We start from the raw sequence: 19246 nt of genomic DNA on the forward strand, positions 1-19246 counted from the left end.
TTATACTGTAAACTTCATATTTGTTATTTGTCGATTTATTATTGCTGGATGTTATAACAATGAGTTTAACATTCATTTATTTTGGTCAATTTGTTAAGTGACGTCGTAGGTGGACATTAGCGGCACCTAACGACTGCGTCGCATGCCACCGCCTCCGATAGTTATTATTTAGATTGTTCTCACAACATCGCCGTGTTTTAGATAATATTTTATATGACCAAGCTTTATTGATGTTTGACTCTTCCTTTTTACAGCTAACAGTAGAATGAGATTGGTCTTTCAACAGGGATCCATACCATACATTTTTGTAATTACAGAATGTATCTGAATAACATCTATTAATAACTTCCTATTTTCCGTTGGATTTTGTTTGTAGCGATTGAGGGTGATTCTTGTAATAGAGCCTGTTTCATAAACAACACTGCTTGCCTATGCTTGTTATGTATTTAGGTAATTAATTTATTTAAATTGTTGAGTTTATCTTTCTACTAATGGATTCTCGCAACAGGAGGTTCAGTAGGTCATCACGAACAATAAGATGCTAAAATTTTATTAGAATTAGATTGTTGGTAAGTTCAATATTAACTAGTTTTTAGGATACTAGTTACTGCTAGATTTGTCCATATGAATTAGTAGACTAAAAATTTCCAGACTTACTAACGGAACACAGAAAAAAAAGAGTAGATCTACTCTAGGGTTGATCATAATGTTCCTCTGAAATCTATGCCATAAAATACGGTTGTGTATTTGTCTATTTGCCTAGATTGCTTACGCGCAGCATAAACGGCATTTGTTGTAATTCAACATAGGCCACCAAGTCTATCGTGACTGTCAAAGCCGACAAAGGGCCGGCTACGTAGAATTATCGTTAATCGGCTAATCAAACAGGCTACACGGTAATGACGGGTTCTGGAAAGTCTAAGTGAAAATGTGATCCTGTTCGGAAGTTCAGTAATTTTTCTGAATGATTCATGACGTGTCAAATAGAAATTATGTTTGTCCACAGTATATTAACCGAAGACGAAGTTTTGGTTACAATTTTATCAGAATAAACGGGATTTTTCGCCAAACATACGGTAAACAGGTTATTTCTGTTTGCGATAAGATTTATTTTTGTATTATGAACCTAACTCAATTAGTCTTCCGTTATTTGTTTCGTCTATCCCTAATTATTAGAATTCTTGTAATCTGTAAAGTATATTCTACAAGTCTAGTTTCTTTCCGTCTTGTATTTACACAGGTAAATCTTCTCTTTTTTGTCAGGTCTATATTTCCTCAGTCATTTAGGCATATGCCTCTCATCCCTTTAGAAGTTTAAATTATAGAAGACATTTTAAAGATAAAGTAGTCTTTATGATATAGTTTACTGTTACTATAAGCGTAGTTCTGCAGGAGATCAACAAAGACTTAGCATGTTTGTATTTATAAGATCTTTTAATTTTATAACATTTTCAGTGTTAGTTAGTTAGTTATAAAGTAGTAGTTTTCTTGATTTCTGCTGCAAGTTTGCGTGGAGGAGGTTATGTGTTTGAAAGTAACGATGCTCCGTCGCATAGGTGATAGGTATTTAGGTTGTCTTCGGCGGGATAGTGTCTTGCGGTGTTGTGACTCGTTAAGTCGTCGTTTCCGGGGCACAATGAGAGGCAGGGTGTTATCGACGGGGCGGCGGGTGGTGCGCATGTGCACCATCGGCGCCCTAGAGTCTCGGGGGTGCTGTACTAACGCCCGAACGGAGCCCTAATGTTGGCAGTCCACTCGCGACCCTACAAATGAGCGGACGCAGACCGCTCCTGCCCTAACAGCCACTGCACGCGCTCTCTATGATATGTTATGATGTAGGTTCTTTTGTTTCAAACTTTAGTTTACTTCATATGAAACAAATATCTTTACAATTTATCTAATCGGTCCCCTCTCTTGTTCTAGGTCTAAACCACCTTGGTCCAAACGCCCCGGATAAATATTAGGTGAGTATTTCAATCGGGTTTTTAACCAAACTTATTGTTTGTATTCTATGTAAGATTAAAAGACTGCCTTTGTTAAGTTTTGTAAAGACCCCCGGTTCATTGTTGACTCTTACGCAGTTTGGGTTTATTGTAACCTAAAATCCAATTTTATAAATTTGATGTATCATTATCAGAAATCGTAACCAAATTTAAAACGAGTGTGCTTAGTTATTGTATGAGTTTTAAGCACGAACAAGTATTTGTTAAACATGGTAATATTATGTACTATATGTTTTAAGTTAGAGAATATCTAGATAATATTGGCTCCGCTGTCTCGACAGCTGGTTACTGGTTAGGCAGCGGACATTTCGAGCGTTACTTGGTCGTTTTTTACGTACTTTTCGTGGAGCTGGTCTGTCTTTGTGCTGTGAACACCTGCCGGCGGCGGCTTCGCACCCGACCCAGTCATGCCTGTTCTATTCATGCATGTTCAATCTACTTCGTCCTTAACCTCATTCGCAAACATTCGCGGCGAAAATCAATCATCTTGATATGTTTATAACGCATAGCCATTTCGCGTTATTACTGTTGACTTCAGTAATAGTTCGAGGGACTTGCTAATATCGCCGAAAATGACGTGCGGTTTTAAAAATGCTCTTGAAATAACTTGCAGAGAAGATATTTATATGTAATTGTCCCAAAACCAATGTCCTATATAGGTTTTAAATTTTCGGCACGCCCTCTTTACATGATTTCCAATCAAATTAATCGGTGCGTTATAGACGATAAACAACCTCAAACGAACAAACAAACCGAAAGTTAGTACTTTTAGATCTTTAAACCTTTACAGGAAATTAAGAAAGTTGTATTCGCGGTTTGAGGTGGTTGTAGCGGGAATATACGTCGTACAGGGGCTGGCACCTGCGGGGGTGTCAGTGACCCCATTCACCTGCTGCTGACGCAAGTATTAGCATATGCTGAACTCGACTATCGTGCTGGCACAATGACATTCTGATACGTAAAACATGAAAGTTGTATACAAAAGGAACATGTTTTTAAATTTATAATACTAAACCCATGTCATTTAATAGTCTTAGGACAGAAAAGCTTAATCTATTAAAAGGAAAATAATCAACTTTACGTTAAAGATCAGGATATCGTAAATAGGGAATAACACGGATTAGTCACTCAAAGGCCAAAAACGGTTAGATAAGATATTTAAAAATATGTATTTGAAGAATATTGATAAGCAAGTCACGAGATTTCAAGACATCTTTTAAAATTTTATGAAAGAGAATACCTAATTTTCTTTGACATCTAATTAATTTTTTTTTAAATAATGACTAACGTTACTATGATAACAGAAGGCTATACTTCGCAAAGAGTATAGAAAATACCGAAGACAACATACATACGTATGAAATCTTTGCGTATTGATCTTGTGAAAATAATAAATCTTCGAAGACGTCGTCACGTAGACTTGTAACGTATCTGTTATTTTGCTGTCCAGATAAATATTTATTCTTCTTAGTTAGACATATCAGTATTGACAGAGCTATTTCAGAAATGCACTCATCGCGCAAGAACCGCTGAAGGCTGCCGTATTTTCCTTTTTTATATATAAAATTTCTATATTTTGTTACTAATTTATCTTTATTAATGGGAAATGTATTTATTTTCTAAATATCAGCCATTTTATTCTAAACCTTTTGACCATAAAATTTGTTATACATATTTCTCTCATTCATATTCGGGCCACCCAATTTATCATGGGCCTCTTGCAATGATGCCCGCCCCAAGTCACCTACGGAGGATGTCGCGCTGTAATTAATTACAAATTTAGAAGGGCTTAACCTAATTGCTTTTATGTTAATTCTGTATCATTGTATGTTCGTTTGTAATCAATTTGCGTGGCGGATCAATAGCGGTGCGGCTCGGCGGCCCGGCGCCTGCTTGCATCCTGTTCTCTTCGCCGAGACGCTGCCAATCACTAAAAGCTGGTTTCTACTAAATATTATCATCTTAAACCTACAATTTAAGTTTTATAAAAACATATTTCACTGCTTTAGCTGCGGATACAAAATCGCCGCCGGTAAATAAAATCGGAATCTATCGTTTGTGTAATTCAGTGAACTTTGAGACAAACTTTGCTATTAATTTGTACACTTTGCCTTCGGGCGTACAAATGCCAGCCTACCGAGTAAAACAAAATGTTACCCCATTGTAACCTGTTTTTACAAATAGAAATATATAAAAAAATTGTTCGCCTATGGGAAATGAAATCGTGATATTAATAGGATGTTAGAATCTATTTATGCGAGAAAGCCTGTCTATGGGAAAGCTAAGTTTGCAATTGACACAATTTTGTGTCAACATGACGGAAAAGTCAATGAAGATTCCGAGAATATTAATTTATTGTATTTTTACCAAAAGAAACTCCACCCCAATACCTGAGACCTGTCGCAGCCAGTGTTCTTTAACATTAGCAGCGAGAAAGCTGACTCTTATGATTAATGTTTTTGATGACGGTGTGCTCCTGACAGTCTCTCATTAGATGAAATATTCCGTGTAAATCCCGCGATATCTTGTGTCATGGTGTTTGCATTTGTTGAAAATGCCGCTTCTTTGAATTACGAATAACAGTTTTCTGATATCATTTGGAGATATTGATAATTTAAAATTATATGCAAAGTTCTTTAACTGTTTTTAGAATTAAAATCTAATATTTCTAATGACTCCCTCAAAGTTGCCAACTTGTTTAAAAGAATTCTTCAACTACATTATGTCTTATAAACAACAATGTCATCGGATTAAATCGATAATTAGGTCTTAAATCAAATCATAAAATTTCGTAAAAATATGTCCTTGTTTAAAGTTGAGTTGAAGAGGTAATCTGTCCACTAAACTTCTTTTCGGAAATTTATGATAACTTTGTTACAGGGCCAGCAGTATGAAGCGAGACGCTTACGGAGACGACGGCCCTTCCCACAAGAGGCAGAGGCATACTGACGATGAAGTCACGTTTCTGATTCCCAGCAAGGTAAGTTATCAATTTTTTTTTTTAATTAGTTATTAAAAAATATAGATTACAAATAGTTTAATTCATGATTTTACTCGCAAGTCATAATACTTCCTTACGAGGAAAATGTGAATTTAAAAAAATACTTAGGTACTTTAATTTTATTTTATAAATTCAAAATATTACCTGTTAGAACAAAAGCTTTAAAAAAATTAAATTTTCAATATTGGACATATGTAACTTACTCAAAAATCATAGTAATTCTATAAAAAATATCCTACATACTAGGATTGTGTGTAGGTAGAGAGTTCTTTTGTTTCCTTGTGACTGATCGAATGACGCGGTAAAAGAAATATCGTTCTTCCCCTCTTAAATATTTAAGTTCGATACGACAGTAAACCAGATTTTAGGGTCTATCAAACGCTTGGCCTAAAATCCCACGTTATAAAATTGATAGTATTGTCGGCGTCCCACTTTATGGAATAAACATGAAACAATAAATTTCTTGTGTTGTTGTCTAAATAATATGTATGTTATGATATATGAAGCTACAGCGTAAAAAACAGTAAGTATAGTTAATGAAAAAAATCGAAGGTTACAAACAGTCTTATTTGGCGATAAGTGCAGCTAAATTCTAGCCTAGATCTCCATTAAATACGTGATTGTACTTTAAACCATTTGATGTTTCAACTGTTATAACAGATATTTATTCTTTAATATTTAGAATGTTTGTAAATTTTTGTTTGATCTTCGCATGATAAGAATAATTTTTGACAGGTGGCTGGTTCGATCATCGGGAAGGGCGGAACCAATATATCAAAGCTCAGGAGCCAGGTCAGTATTGATCCCATGGTTTGCTTTAATAGCCACCACGACTCGATTATGTAGACTCGTATAAAATTCATTTGATCTGTGCAGAGTTCTTTTAATTATGATTATTACAATTTAAACCTTCATATAGAGAAGAATAAGGTACATATTAATATTAATATTTTTAATGGTGCAGCACACTTAGCATTTCTTTCAGAGTATTTTTGTTGTTTTCTGAATCAGTAAGTTTAGATAAAAATATTTTTTTACTCTACTTAACATCTTTTACTCCAGGTACCTACCAAACATATGTAACTATTGTACTGCTGCAAATGTCTTTGAAATCGGTAATATGAAATTGATGACTTTGACCAGATTCTTTTCTTCTGCATCCCATACCGATGTTTGTTACATCGCTTGTCTCGTAGAAACGTAACGACCATGTCAAGATTTCGAAATAAGGAAGATATTATTGTTGGTCACTGTTGGCCGGCACAGGCGCCTCGCGCCCGCGGCTAGTCCGTAGGTCGTAGACAGAATAACCCCCCGGCAGCCAGTTACAGGTCTTTATCGCCCCCGAGACGCCTTGTGCTCGTAGCGCGACGCGCCGCGTGCCTCCTCTCATGCCCTAAACACTCGACCGCTCCCAACACTTGCTAAAAATACAGCGCTTACCAAATAACTTTACACTCTGAAGGCAAGATTTTAGTTTAGTGGACAACGTAACCATTTTAACCACAGTTGGATTTGAACTATTTTTGGTAAAGTTTGGGTCAACTGCACGGAGAAATCCCTCAAATTTAGTCCGCCGCTTACCAGAGACAAAGTTATTTGGGAGGTGTTACCACGAGTGTTGTCCGTGGCGAGTGGAGTCGCGCGGCGCGGTGCTACAGCGTGTCTTGGTTGCCGGTCCCGCCCCGCCGGACGCCGCCGCCCCGCCCGCCGCCCCGCCACGCAGTACAAAGCCTCTATAACAGTCCCAGATTGCCCCGGCCCCGAACGGTAAACTATATCGCCAACATCTACTCTCAATTAAATCCCGAGCCTCTTTTATATACTCTGTCAACAGTCAGGAGTCGGATCGTGTTTGAACTTAGGCGCTTCACCCCGTGTGACCACCCGCGACACTCCGCAGTACGCTGCACCCTCGCACCGGACTTACTTTCATTCTAGACCTCTGTGTCGTCACTCCGCTCATTAGTCGCTAAGAACTTTTCCCTCAGGACTTTATCCTCTCACTCGTGTTCTGTCCTCGTTGGACCACTCGTTTGATCTATCTTAGTTCTACCGACATCACTTTTTCATCTTATCATGCTTTGAGTAAAGTCCGGCAAACAGACCTCCCTGACCGTTGATTTTTATATCGTTATTTATTAATATTGTGTTGTGATTCTTATCCATTCTCTTGCGCTTGTATTTACGTGTGCTAATATAGTCATTGTTTTTCAGTGTACTGTCGATATTGGCTCCGGATGTCGATTCTGTTTTGGATATCGTCAAAGAGATTCTTCCAAATTTGGCTGATGTAAGTAATATATATAAGTACTTTACCCAATAATATATTTGAAACAGGTTAAAAATCTCCATATAGTACAACTTCGAATAAAATTTATACGTATTTGGCATCAATAGCAAACACATTGACATCGGATTCGCTTATTTTGTTAGGGAGGACCCAAGGGCAACACTGAAGACCTCGACGTTCGCCTATTGATCCACCAGAGCCGAGCGGGCTGCGTGATCGGCAAGGGCGGCTCCAAGATCAAGGAACTTCGCGATGTAAGACAATTTACAATATTTTATCGAACCTAACTTTTATTTTTTTTTTATGTTAGGCGAGACGGCTTACAAGAATGGGTTTGTTACCACTACCACATTTGGGTCGGTTTAGTTACCTTCATTCATTACAGACGTTTTGTTGAAACAGCAAGTCAAGAGCACCATCAATCGAGCTTGCATGAAAAGATGGTTGAATGATGATGAAGAATGTGGATGAGGCAAAGAAATATGCTAGGATCGTAACAAGTGGTAAAACAAAGTATGTACCCCTAAGGTAAAGAGGTGTGTTTGTATGTAAGTTACTCGTATAGCGAACATAGCGTATGAAGGTGGTCGAGCAGATGGGTTGCTTCGACACGTTAAAGTCATCTGCGCGGCGCATACAGTTATTCGAAAAGAATTTTTTATCGTAAAGGTATTCAGCCACGTGCAGCAGATGCGCCAACATCTGTCGGGCGTCGTCGAAGACTCGCGCTACCTTTTTATCGGGCGATTCGACTATTTTTATAAAGTTTTCTCTTTAAATCTATGTATTGAGTATGTATTCACATCTAGTTGGGTTGCGTTAATACCGTATTATCTCGGTTTTTGTTTTGCTTGATAAATTATATTTTGCCATCTCATTATTAGTACATCATTATACAGTTGTTACGTTAATAAATGCTATTGACGTAACTAATGAATTGGGATTAATGTAACACGATTTATATGGCTATAACACTTTCCTTCTTACAAAAAAATCTATTATAAAAGGAAATACAACGTAATATCTAAAAATCTATCTTAAGTCGCCTTGCACGCCAGAGTAGTGACCAAAGGCGTCAAACTACAATGCAAAAAGTTCAATATTAAAAATATGTTGAAACTTACTGTTGTTATCGACACCGATCTATATTCCTTTATCAGAGATAAATTTAAACAGACTTCTTATATCTCAACAAAGCTTATAGGGAGACCCCATCATAGAACAACAAACAAGTTAAACGGCATAACTATATAATGCACCGCCCGCATCCTTCGGATCAATTACTCCCGCCCAGAGCGCCGAGCAAGTTTTAAAACGTCCGCAACTTGCTAATCTAGCGGTGTTGCCTTTCATAACGAGAGTTGGTACTGGCCAGCTTGTGCGGGGATTTGAACTGACGTTCATTTCATTTTGAATTTGGAAGTTATCATATTAAAGCTAAAATTTATGCAAAGACAAAAAATACTAAAGAAAAGTTTATTTATATTTATTCCTCCAGTGACTAGTTCCAAGTCTAGCCTTATAGATTCCGGTGGCAGCCGCTTTGTGTAAAATTCTATGTTATGTAGTGGAGTTACCTTTGGTATCCGAGTTGTCATCAGATGTAGTGTGACTCTGTCCTTAGTTGCCGCTACATTTTCCGTACAAGCGGGTCTGATATTAACTCTCCCGTTCGAAAGCTTTGCGGGGAAAACTTTTTGTGGTTAATATGGTTATGTCTGCTCAATGTATTAGTATGAAGTTCAATAGTTTCCTCGATACAACTAAAACATCCTGACAAATAAAGTATTTTGTCTATAAGCATTAATACCACTTATCGAAATATGAAGGTGGTGGAAAAAAATCAGTCAGTGAACTTTTGAATGCGATGAAGCAAATTTTGTACTAACTGAGGATATTATCAAATCAATCGGGTACTGAATTATTTTAGCTCCGTCCGCGCTTTTTTTCGCAAAAAGTGCTTCGCAACTAATTTATCGCAAAGCTTTAATCTTGTCTACCTGAAGATGTCCCAATTTTTTATCATTCCCTCTGCCATCGATCAGCTGTTCGCGAATCTTTTGTTCCCGTATAAAAGTATATAGAGTCAATGGCCGTTACCTGGTACGGGTCACAATGCGCGCATCGAATTCATTTTCTTTTGTTGTCATTTACAAAAGACTTTCGTATGTGAACGGAGTTTTCATTGACGCATGTGTTTGTGTCCTCTTCATGTACTGAAATTATTGCGATAAGTTTAACCTTATTTTTATGTCAGGTATAAAGCTTTTAAGCATTGTAAGCGTCGTCTTTCTTTCAGTTATTTGAACCTGCTCTAATAATAATGAGATGCCTCGTCCGTCTCCGTACGTCAAAATTCCAAAGTTTAGAAGTTCTGGTTACATTATTAAACACACGAGTCGGGCGGGGTTTATTCCATTTTGTAATTTTAATCCTTTTCATAGGCAATAAGAAAGAACCCTTGGTCTAACTTGTGACACTATTTCATTGAAACCTTTCTAAAAAGTGGTGAGCGTTCATCGTATCCTTAAGTTCGCTAGGTATAAGTTTAAGCCAATGCTGCAGTAAGCTTGTTCAAAATGTTGGTTGTCATAGTGATTGTTAGTAGACATTAACACCAGTCTAACAACTCATAGTGTTTTGAAATTAAAAAATGAATCACAATCTTTGCATAGGATCGAGGAGTAGTTTTCCGCGTATTCGCCTACTTAAAAGCGGTATGATGACTTTAAAGTAGAAGTGTAAAGTTCACACAGGGCGCGTGCGTCTCGGCAGCTGCGCGAGGGCGGCGCGTCGCCGGCAGGTGGTCGCGCAGCCGCCGGAAGGCCGAACAAAAAGCCGCACAAAAACCGCGCACCTGGCCTTCACCTACCTACCAAACTACTTGCACAATGCCGCGCCACTCTTGCACACATAAATAGAAATTCGGAGCATATGGCTCGGTCTTTAATCGCCCGTCTTCAGTCACCTGCGCGCCAGGTAGCCGACTCGACTCGACTAGCGCGTCCTGTTCTCGATTAAATGTTTTCTTTTTAATATTTTATGTCGTTTATGCTCCTCAGAAACTTTGTTAGATTTCACCCGAAATTCTGTCCATTTTTAATAATTTTCTTATGTACATATATTCGAAGAACGTCTATCGTTTATTACAAACGAGTATTTTTATTATTTCTTTCATTGAATGCTCACAGGTCTACCGCAATTCTATTTTATTTTTCTTACTCTTAAAATTACATTGAGTTAGTTGATAAGAAACATGCACCAAGTGCGATTTTGCGGAGCTTTTAGTCTGCAGTAGAAAAGTTTGACCGTTAAAGGAATTCCTTGCAAGTTAGCCAAGTTTATGAACTTAGCGGAATGCAAACTAGGTTAAAGCTTTATATATTAAAAAGGCTCTAAGTTTAAGGTACTTACAAGTTAAAACCTAGACAGAACGCCAGTTCTTAAAGATGTTACCTGAAGGTATATATGGATATTTCTTATATGGTGATTACGAAATGTAGTTAAAATAACCATTGTTAGTGGATATTATATTTCTAAGATCTGAACAAAATGTTCTATCGATCTTAAACATATCGCGTCGGCATTTTCAAAAAAATGTCGAACGCATATATCCACTCATCTCCCATTACACCGTCCGACCGGGTCCTTAATTGTTGTAAGAAAAGAATAAAAGATCTGATTTAATCTTCGGCTAAGGCCGCGAACTTTTACAAAATTATAATAGGCCTCTGCCGGCTATGGGGAGCAATGGGAAACGAGTCGCTTGTAGGGTTATCACATGTGCCGCGGGGCTCCATCCGTCGGAAGCGCGGCGCCGCTCGGGTTGCAGCCACGCGGCCTTTTTGTAACGCCACATCCTCGATACGTCACGAAAAAAGAGGAAGGGATCATGTACTCACAGATTTTATATAAGATTACTTAGTCGAGGTTCTGTGTTTTTTAAGGGTTTTTTATGTGATTATTTGTTTCAAGTATTTATATCTGTAGGAAGGTTATTCATTCTTTCAACGAAACAATCTTTTAACTCCTATTTTGATGAATATCAAAAGGGTGTCCATGTCATGAAGATGCATGAGACAAGAGCATGTCTTCTTGAGCACTTATTAATAAACAGAGGGGGGAACTCACTCCTGATTCTATGCGAGATTTTTTTTAAGATGTTTTATTTTTTATTTACATTAGTACAGATTGTACAATATTTTTAGCGCTACAAACCTCTGGGCTACGGACAAAATAGGCGTTATCGGGACATTAAGACCAATGTACCTGCACTTAGTTGACAAATAAATTAATATGAATATTAAGCCTCAATACATATATTGACCGTATGTTTTAGACTAACGTACATAGCGACTGTCATTACGCGCGGTGTACCCATAGACAAATAAGTGTAATTTGAGCGGGGCACACATGTCGTACGAACATGTCGGTAATTAGCAGGCGCCGGTGACACCGACAATTACCCCGCACGCTTCCGTTTCCGAGGGCGTAGGGCTTCGCGGTCACTCGCTGGCCGCAAGGTGGAAATGGACAGCCCACCTGATGGAGAAACGCTATTGTATATCTATTTTCCACATCTGCGGGTGTTGTGTGAAGCTAGAACAAAGCTATTGTTGGAATAGTGCCAGCTTTTTCTATTCATTAAATAAATCTTACTCGATGAAACATTGTTTTTGTAAGGTTTTATTTACGGAGCAACCTTTAAATAGTCATATTAAAAAGGTATTATTAATTCCTGAAAACTTTATCTATCAAGAAATTTTTCTTGGTAAAAGATATCCTAATTAATAACTTTCTGATTAGACTGTCACACCGCGAACAAAGACGAGGGTCGCCTCCCCGGCGAGTTGGTCGGCCGCTAGATGGCTCGCGGTTGAAATGGATTGTTTGCAGTTAGTATAGGGTACTGTAAGGATACGACAGATGGTAGCGGATCCCAGGTTGAGGTGTAGGCGTGTCGCGATGCCGTACAAGTGCAGGGCGGGGGGCGCGGGGACCGAGGCAGGCAGGTGATGCAGCGCGCTCATTGCTTCATTCGGTGTTCAACCACCCGGGGGATGAACGCTCCTTCCGCCGTTCGGTCGCAAAATAATCCGTGACTTAGAAAAATTAAAAGTGATTTACTGGACGTGTGTGACTACTAAAGTTGTCAAGTCAGTGTCCTCACCGGTTGTTTGTGCGTGTGGGACACGTGTGACGTGCGCCGGTCGATCCTGCGGCGCATGCGTGTAGCGCAGTGCGCGCTGTCAAACGTCACCACACAGAATGAACGCCCCGCCAGGACTTAGCACGACGCGCGCTGGTGTCTCCTTGACGTGTCGCCGAAGGACGGAACCGCCATGAAGTTATCTAATATCGGTAATTTTGATAATAGTTTTTATTTTATCAAAAGTTTGTTAATTTTAATTTTTTTTTTATTGCAACGTAACTGATTGATATTGTTTCGTTATGTAATCACAAAACAAAATAATTTTATTTTCATATATTAACTTTTTTATCTACAAAAAAATCAATAAAATAATTAGAAAATTTAATTTTTTATTTACTTCCTATATAAAAATATTTCTTTTGTCATATATATATTAATTTCATACTTTATAAGATGTCAATTGTGTTTTGTAACTTTAAAGTACATGTTGATATAAAATATTTTCCGTTCTTAAAGAGTCGTTGTTAGGTCGGTATTTTGTTTTAGTTACGAATATATATTTTTTTAAAATCAATTATTTAGTAGCGCGTCTATTTGTAAGTTATTTTTTTATTCTTATTGTTTTACTACTATTTGATTCAAGGTCCTTTTGTTGTTTAGTTTGCCATTTAATGAACAAATACAAAAAAAGTGTAAATAGTGATATTGCCATCAGGCAAAAATTAAATATTTACAATTAAATATTATGGTTAAATATTTAAATTTATGGTGCTGCATAAATATCAGTTTCTGCAGCACCATAATATTAAACTAAAAAGGCCCTTAAAATAACTAGAAGGAGACCTTTCTTTATTTTATATATTTGTCTATGGCTTTCTCAGATTAATATTTATAAATAAAGGTCTGTCTGTAAATAAAATGTATGAAGCACTTGGCTGTTAGCCAGAGTCTATATAAACATCATAAAAAAAAACTACATTTATTTGTTAAATTAACAAGTTTTGACATTTTATATTTCATCCTATTTAATGATTTTACACTCGCATGTAAATGACAATATCGTGCTTAATATCACGTCAGGTTCTAAAGACGTAGATAAAGACTATGGATTATGATTACGAGCCACGACATTTTTAATAAAAAAAAATATACTCTTTAACGCCAATCTGCTTGATAGGATGTTCTTTCGTTCTCTTTTGGGTGTGTGGGATCGAAGTGATTTTTTTTTTATGTTAGTGGCTTGCATGATAGATTTGGCAATTCGATTCGAATTGATCCATATTATGTAAATATGTTAAGACTTCGTTTCCGTGGTAAAAATAAGAAATCATAAAAAGAAAGTTTGATTGACCTCCGTTAAAATATATTCATGCATGATTTGATCAAAATTGGTCTAATGATTTAGGCGCAAAAGCGTAACAGACTTCCGTATTTAAAATATTAGTATTGATTCTGATGGTAAAGAAGTATTAATTTTACCGCCACCAATACTAATGTAATGCTATATATAATTGCAGAAAACCGGCGCGAAGCTGAAGATCTTCTCGAACCCCGCGCCGCAGAGCTCGGAGAGGGTGGTGCAGCTCGTGGGGAACGCCGACGCGGTGGCGGCCGGAGTGCGCGAGGTGCTGGACCTCATCAGACAGGTGGGGGTTTGGCACTAAATTGTATAACATTATACTCGACAGTATCTGGATTGTGCAAGTAAGGTTTTTTACACGAAGCCCGACTCGATTCCCGTCCGTCAATCTCCGCAACTCTACAAGATTTCATGGTAACAGTTGCCTGAATTTTTTTTGTACGAGTATACTAGCTAATTGGTTAAGTAAAAATAGGCGGTGTTGGTCACATAGTGCTGGATTAGAATTTACAGATGGGACTCACAAACCGAGAAAACTTAGTTGCCTTGTTGTAGCTTGGAATGCGTTAGAGGAGGTTTATGTTCTGCAGTGGACGAAATTAGACTGCAAATTGAGAAGTGAAACAGTGCTGTTAGAATGAAAAACACTAAAGCAAATTTATTTTCATTCCTCTTATTTATTGTTTACTTAGTTTTTAATTAATATTCCAGGTACCAATCAAAGGGCCCATCCAAAACTACGACCCCCACAACTATGATGATTTCTACGCAGACGAGTATGGCGGCTTCGGAGGAGGCGGCGGAAGGGGACCGCCGCGCGGGGGCCCCGGCCGGCCCTCCGCCAGGCCCCCGCCCGGGCCCAGCCGCGGGCCCGGCGGGCCCCGGGGACCGATGTCGAGGGGACCCCCACCAGGACCCACTGGAGGTAGGTCGCTGCTGCTAGGAATACACCTTTGGCTTTGACAGCGTGAAACAAATATGGAGTTTCACTGTATGTAACCACGGTCCTTAATTAAAAATAAGGTTTTTACACGAAGTCACATCCATCCGCACATCTTTTCTTCTAGTTGCCTAAATGTGCAAGGTTCTTCACGTCACGGGATTCATTTACGGTAACCTTTTACAAGCATTTGAAATTACAATTGCAGGTCCCCGAGGCTTCGGCGGCAATGATTTCGGCGGTCCGCCTCCGCGTGGCAACTTCGGTGGCGGCGCCCCGCGCGGGGGCTTCGGCGGCGGCTTCGGGGGGAACTTCGGCGGCGGCGGGGGGGGCTTCTCCAGCAACGGGGGGCAAGAGACCTCGACGCAGGTCACTATTCCTAAGGATGTGAGTAGTCTTTTTTATTCACAATTTTTTTCGACGTGGTTATTGATAGTAGTCAATTCTTCTTCGCGATTGTTAGCGGTGCCGCCGCCGTAACCGTGCCGCGAATATGAAATTCATAACACATTGTCTTCACCTTCATGCCCTACTATTTTCAAAAGCGTTTGGTAATTGATGTTGTTTATCTTTTTCTATAATTTTGCGTATTCCTAATTGACTTGGGGTCCGCTTATCGGTCGTTCTGTTCCCACGTAGTCCACTTTTTAGAATTCTTAGTTTCCATTGGTACCTACATATTTCTTACTTGGCTACTACTTTCGACAAAAGTACAGTCGCCGGTACGTGAATTCACTTTTGCGTAGTTTCCAGATGTTAATCGGGATGAAGGTATACGAAAAGTGACTCCCTATCTTTTATCGACCATGACATGGTCTTTCTAAGACATACTGGTAATGTTAAATTAATAAAATTGCAGCTGGCCGGCGCGATAATAGGCAAGGCCGGCACGCGCATCCGCAAGATCCGCGCGGAGTCGGGCGCCGGCATCGAGATCGCGGCGCCGCTGCAGGGCTCCAGCGACCGCATCATCACCATCACCGGCACCTCCGCCAGGATACAGAAGGCGCAATATCTGCTGCAGCAGAGGTATTATATATTTTCGCTCCTCCCTTCAGAGAGCGCAGTATGTACTGCCGGGGAGGTGAACTGCATGCTCATCTTTTCAAAATATATTTGGGGATATGAAATGAAAACATGACCCACCATCACCCGACTTTTACAGCAAACTGCACGCTCGTCCTGCATTTATCGACCTTTACAAGCAGGATCGTCGGTTTTGAGTACTTGTACTCATAAAATATTACTTGGGAATAGGATAATACTTTTGGGAACAGGGAACGATGCTTTTGCGGTGAGGGAAAACTGCTTGTCAGAATCCAGAAGGCTCAGTATGTTACAGCCCAGGAAATTATTTGACGCGAAATCAACCTAATCCTAATATTTGGGATACGAATCAATGAATTTTTGCGGCATCGCATGCATAAACTTCATAAAGCCAGACGGCAGTTCCTTCATGTTATTTTGAAATTCCTGGTATTCAATCTGAATAATATGTATAATGTGAAAAGATTTGCCAAATTTACCTTTGGGAATAACAGTACAGATGTAACAAATGACAAAAACAAGCTTTTCTTTATAATTCTATAAAATATGATAAAGCTTATAGCTTTAAAAAATTAAAGTATTGCATCAATCAATATGTTAACATCTTTATAATCATTACTAACACGCATTGTTTTGACGCTAGAATGTTTGAAGAGTTCCCTGAGTTGGCCCCAAACAAAGCTAAAATGTAATTCAATGCTTGCAAAATTGATCGTTTCACTGGCCCGATTACAAACACCAGGTAAAACACAGACTTTTGTAGATACGTATAGAGTGTTACTATCATTCCTTGTTGGGCCTTGTAGAAATATAATTAGTATGACAGTCATTTATAAATCAATTGACATTTCTCATGGGATATTCTAAGAGTAATGGGTTGTTTTTTTTCCTGTAGAAATCATTTGTCAATAATAATTTTCATTTTAAGTTGAACAGTAATAATAACACTGGTCGGCAAAAAAAAAAGTCCGGGAGCAAAAATATTATAGTATGTAATTCTTATTGGCTTTGGTTAGCAGAATGCAAATCTGTTTACAGATTTATGCTACCACGTCTAGTTTTCGAGATACTGCCGTTGAAATAAAATACCGAAATTTAGATATATATAATAAAATACCTACTTATTTTGAAAAAAAAAATTAAATTACAATGTTGAAAATATACCTATTAATTAAAAAATAAGAGTTATTTTGTACTTTTATTCTCGATTTATTCTCCAGCAAAAATCAGCTAACATTGCTGGGGTCCACTTGCCATTATATCTTTTTTCCATGTGGGCAATGTACCAAAAACCAAATTAAAACAAACAAATTTTTTATAACTTTCTCCACAAGTTCAAGCTCACTAATTCAAAACAATCATTGCGCTTGCGCATGTGTTTGTTAGTTAGCAAGCTGTTGTTTACAATTAACTAACCTATCTCTTTCTAACACAGAGCTAAATACAGAATACAATGACAAACATGCGAAAAACGTTTACGAATACCGTTGCCTTTATCGAATTGTGACGAATTCTAGCGAAATCTAAAAAAGCTCTTTACATCAAAATTTTACGTGATGGACAAATTATCACCACATATTTTTAGTCTGTCTATACTGTATCGAGTTCACATATTCACATTATTGCTCTGATTTTGATGCCGACCAGTGTAACCTTTTCATGGGAGAACGTTTTCTTTCGTCATTCATGTTTGACTATAATAATGTGAAATTATCATTTTATAAAACCACTTTTAACAAATGGAATAATTTACATGTTGTTTAGAAGTTAAACAGTTACCAAGCCCATCATAATTACAATAAAAACGATTACTTTACATATTACTATAATTTTTGCTAAAAATGACGAAAGGAAATGTTAAATTACATGTTTGCTATGTAATTGTTTGTGATTAACAATATTTCTAGGTTTACATCAACTAACGGGCGTCGGTCGCGGCGCATTGTATGGAAGACTAGTGATTTTGTTGTTTTGATCTATTATAACAAGGAATCACTAATCTGCCTACAAAGCGCTCGCATTTTCTTCAGATGAAGACTTCCTCACGCTGCTCTCCTGCCTCATCATTTTTCACTAACCCGTGTAACATCTTTCTTTTCTATTTGTTTTACATAAGCAAAATTTGAAAATAATAGAATTTTATTTTTTTTCGCAGCGTGCACGAGAGTAACCCCCATCTCGGTCGCAGCAGCAACTTTTGATTTCGGAAGCGCCGAGCGGGATAACCGTTAAACTATTTCACATGAAGCTTTACAATACCACCTCATTCTAGTAAACTACAGTATGTAATACGAGGCTTTTGTAATACCACGAAGGTCGCTGAGAGTTCAATCATTGATTAATTTGTCTGTTAGATATAGTTTTCAGAATAATGGTAATTATTTTTATATTTGTTTATTGGATCTGAATTTTAGACAACCCATGTAATAGCAACTCTCGCGCCTTAATTTGTATTCAAGACGGGTGTTTGGTAAAGTTTTAAGGTTGCATTTATCATATTAATAAGAAATTTATTAAAGAAATAATTGTGTCAATAATTTACTCACAATTTGTTACATCGATATATTTTTTAAGCAAATAGGTTTGTAAAAGAAATAAAATAAATAGTTTATTTTGCGAATTTTGGTTTTCATTTCCAAATCAATATATTATGTATCCGCAGCAGACCTTGTAATAAAAGACTAAACTACTCATTAGCCTCGAACTTTGACCTCGCAATAATTTTTTTACGAAATTGTGTTAATTTTACTGACAGACTACACACACCTTTAAAATTTCATCTAAATCAGATCATATAGTTCAAAGGTTACAAAGATTCAAAAAAGTGTTTTTGCCCTAAGGGTATTTTAATATGGTGCAATCCATTAAAGAAAAACTGGCCTAACTTACTGATTTTGTAGCACTGAGTAAATTTTTCCCTTCTAACAACTAGATTCTCAATAAATAGATAGCAGAATGCCCGCAAAAAACAAATTAGACCTACATGAAACAAACTTCTATTGTCAAAATGCGTGACGCGCACAAAGGCACAGGTTCGAATCCCAATTATTTTTTAAGTTATAGTTTGAATATTAACCGATGCTCTTACGGTGGGGGAAATCATCGTGAGTTCATCATCATGACAGATTACACCTTTTTTGTCTAATTTATCCAAAATAAACTTGTGCCAGCTTTATTTTGGATAAAAATAATGATTAATATGAAATAATGAATAATGATAATACAGTCTTTTGTAATTTGTTGTTGTGCTCAAAAAAGCTACCATATAATAAAACACTGTCACTGTGGAGGGAAAGGTCGGAGTGGGAAGACCTAGACGAACGTATCTTGATCAAATTAAGGACGTCCTGGTAAAGGGTCAGGTCAAAAGTACCCGAAACCGCCGAGATTGCATGAAGAGAGTTATGAATGTGGATGAAGCGAAGGAAATATGCAGAGATCGTGGCAAGT

The 19246-nt window shown here is 37.8% G+C and overlaps 1 protein-coding gene across 2 annotated transcripts in view; it reads left to right on the plus strand.

Moving 5' to 3' along the window:
• Nucleotides 1–18416, plus strand: part of LOC106132684 (heterogeneous nuclear ribonucleoprotein K) — a 29051-nt gene extending 10635 nt beyond the window's left edge. The window contains exons 2-12 of one of the 2 annotated variants that reach the window (XM_060949556.1): nt 1924–1964; nt 4884–4983; nt 5740–5796; nt 6731–6774; nt 7222–7297; nt 7441–7551; nt 13967–14095; nt 14521–14734; nt 14958–15136; nt 15609–15778; nt 17952–18416. In XM_060949556.1, the coding sequence (XP_060805539.1) occupies nt 4894–4983; nt 5740–5796; nt 6731–6774; nt 7222–7297; nt 7441–7551; nt 13967–14095; nt 14521–14734; nt 14958–15136; nt 15609–15778; nt 17952–17997 (1116 nt within the window). In that variant the 5' untranslated portion in view covers nt 1924–1964; nt 4884–4893 and the 3' untranslated portion in view covers nt 17998–18416. The remainder of the gene's footprint in view (nt 1–1923; nt 1965–4883; nt 4984–5739; nt 5797–6730; nt 6775–7221; nt 7298–7440; nt 7552–13966; nt 14096–14520; nt 14735–14957; nt 15137–15608; nt 15779–17951) is intronic. The other variant, XM_060949557.1, reaches the window with a different exon arrangement.
• The last annotated feature ends 830 nt before the right edge of the window (nt 18417–19246 follow it).

This window comes from Amyelois transitella, chromosome 19 (genome assembly GCF_032362555.1).
Source record: "Amyelois transitella isolate CPQ chromosome 19, ilAmyTran1.1, whole genome shotgun sequence".
Lineage (NCBI taxonomy): Eukaryota > Metazoa > Arthropoda > Insecta > Lepidoptera > Pyralidae > Amyelois > Amyelois transitella.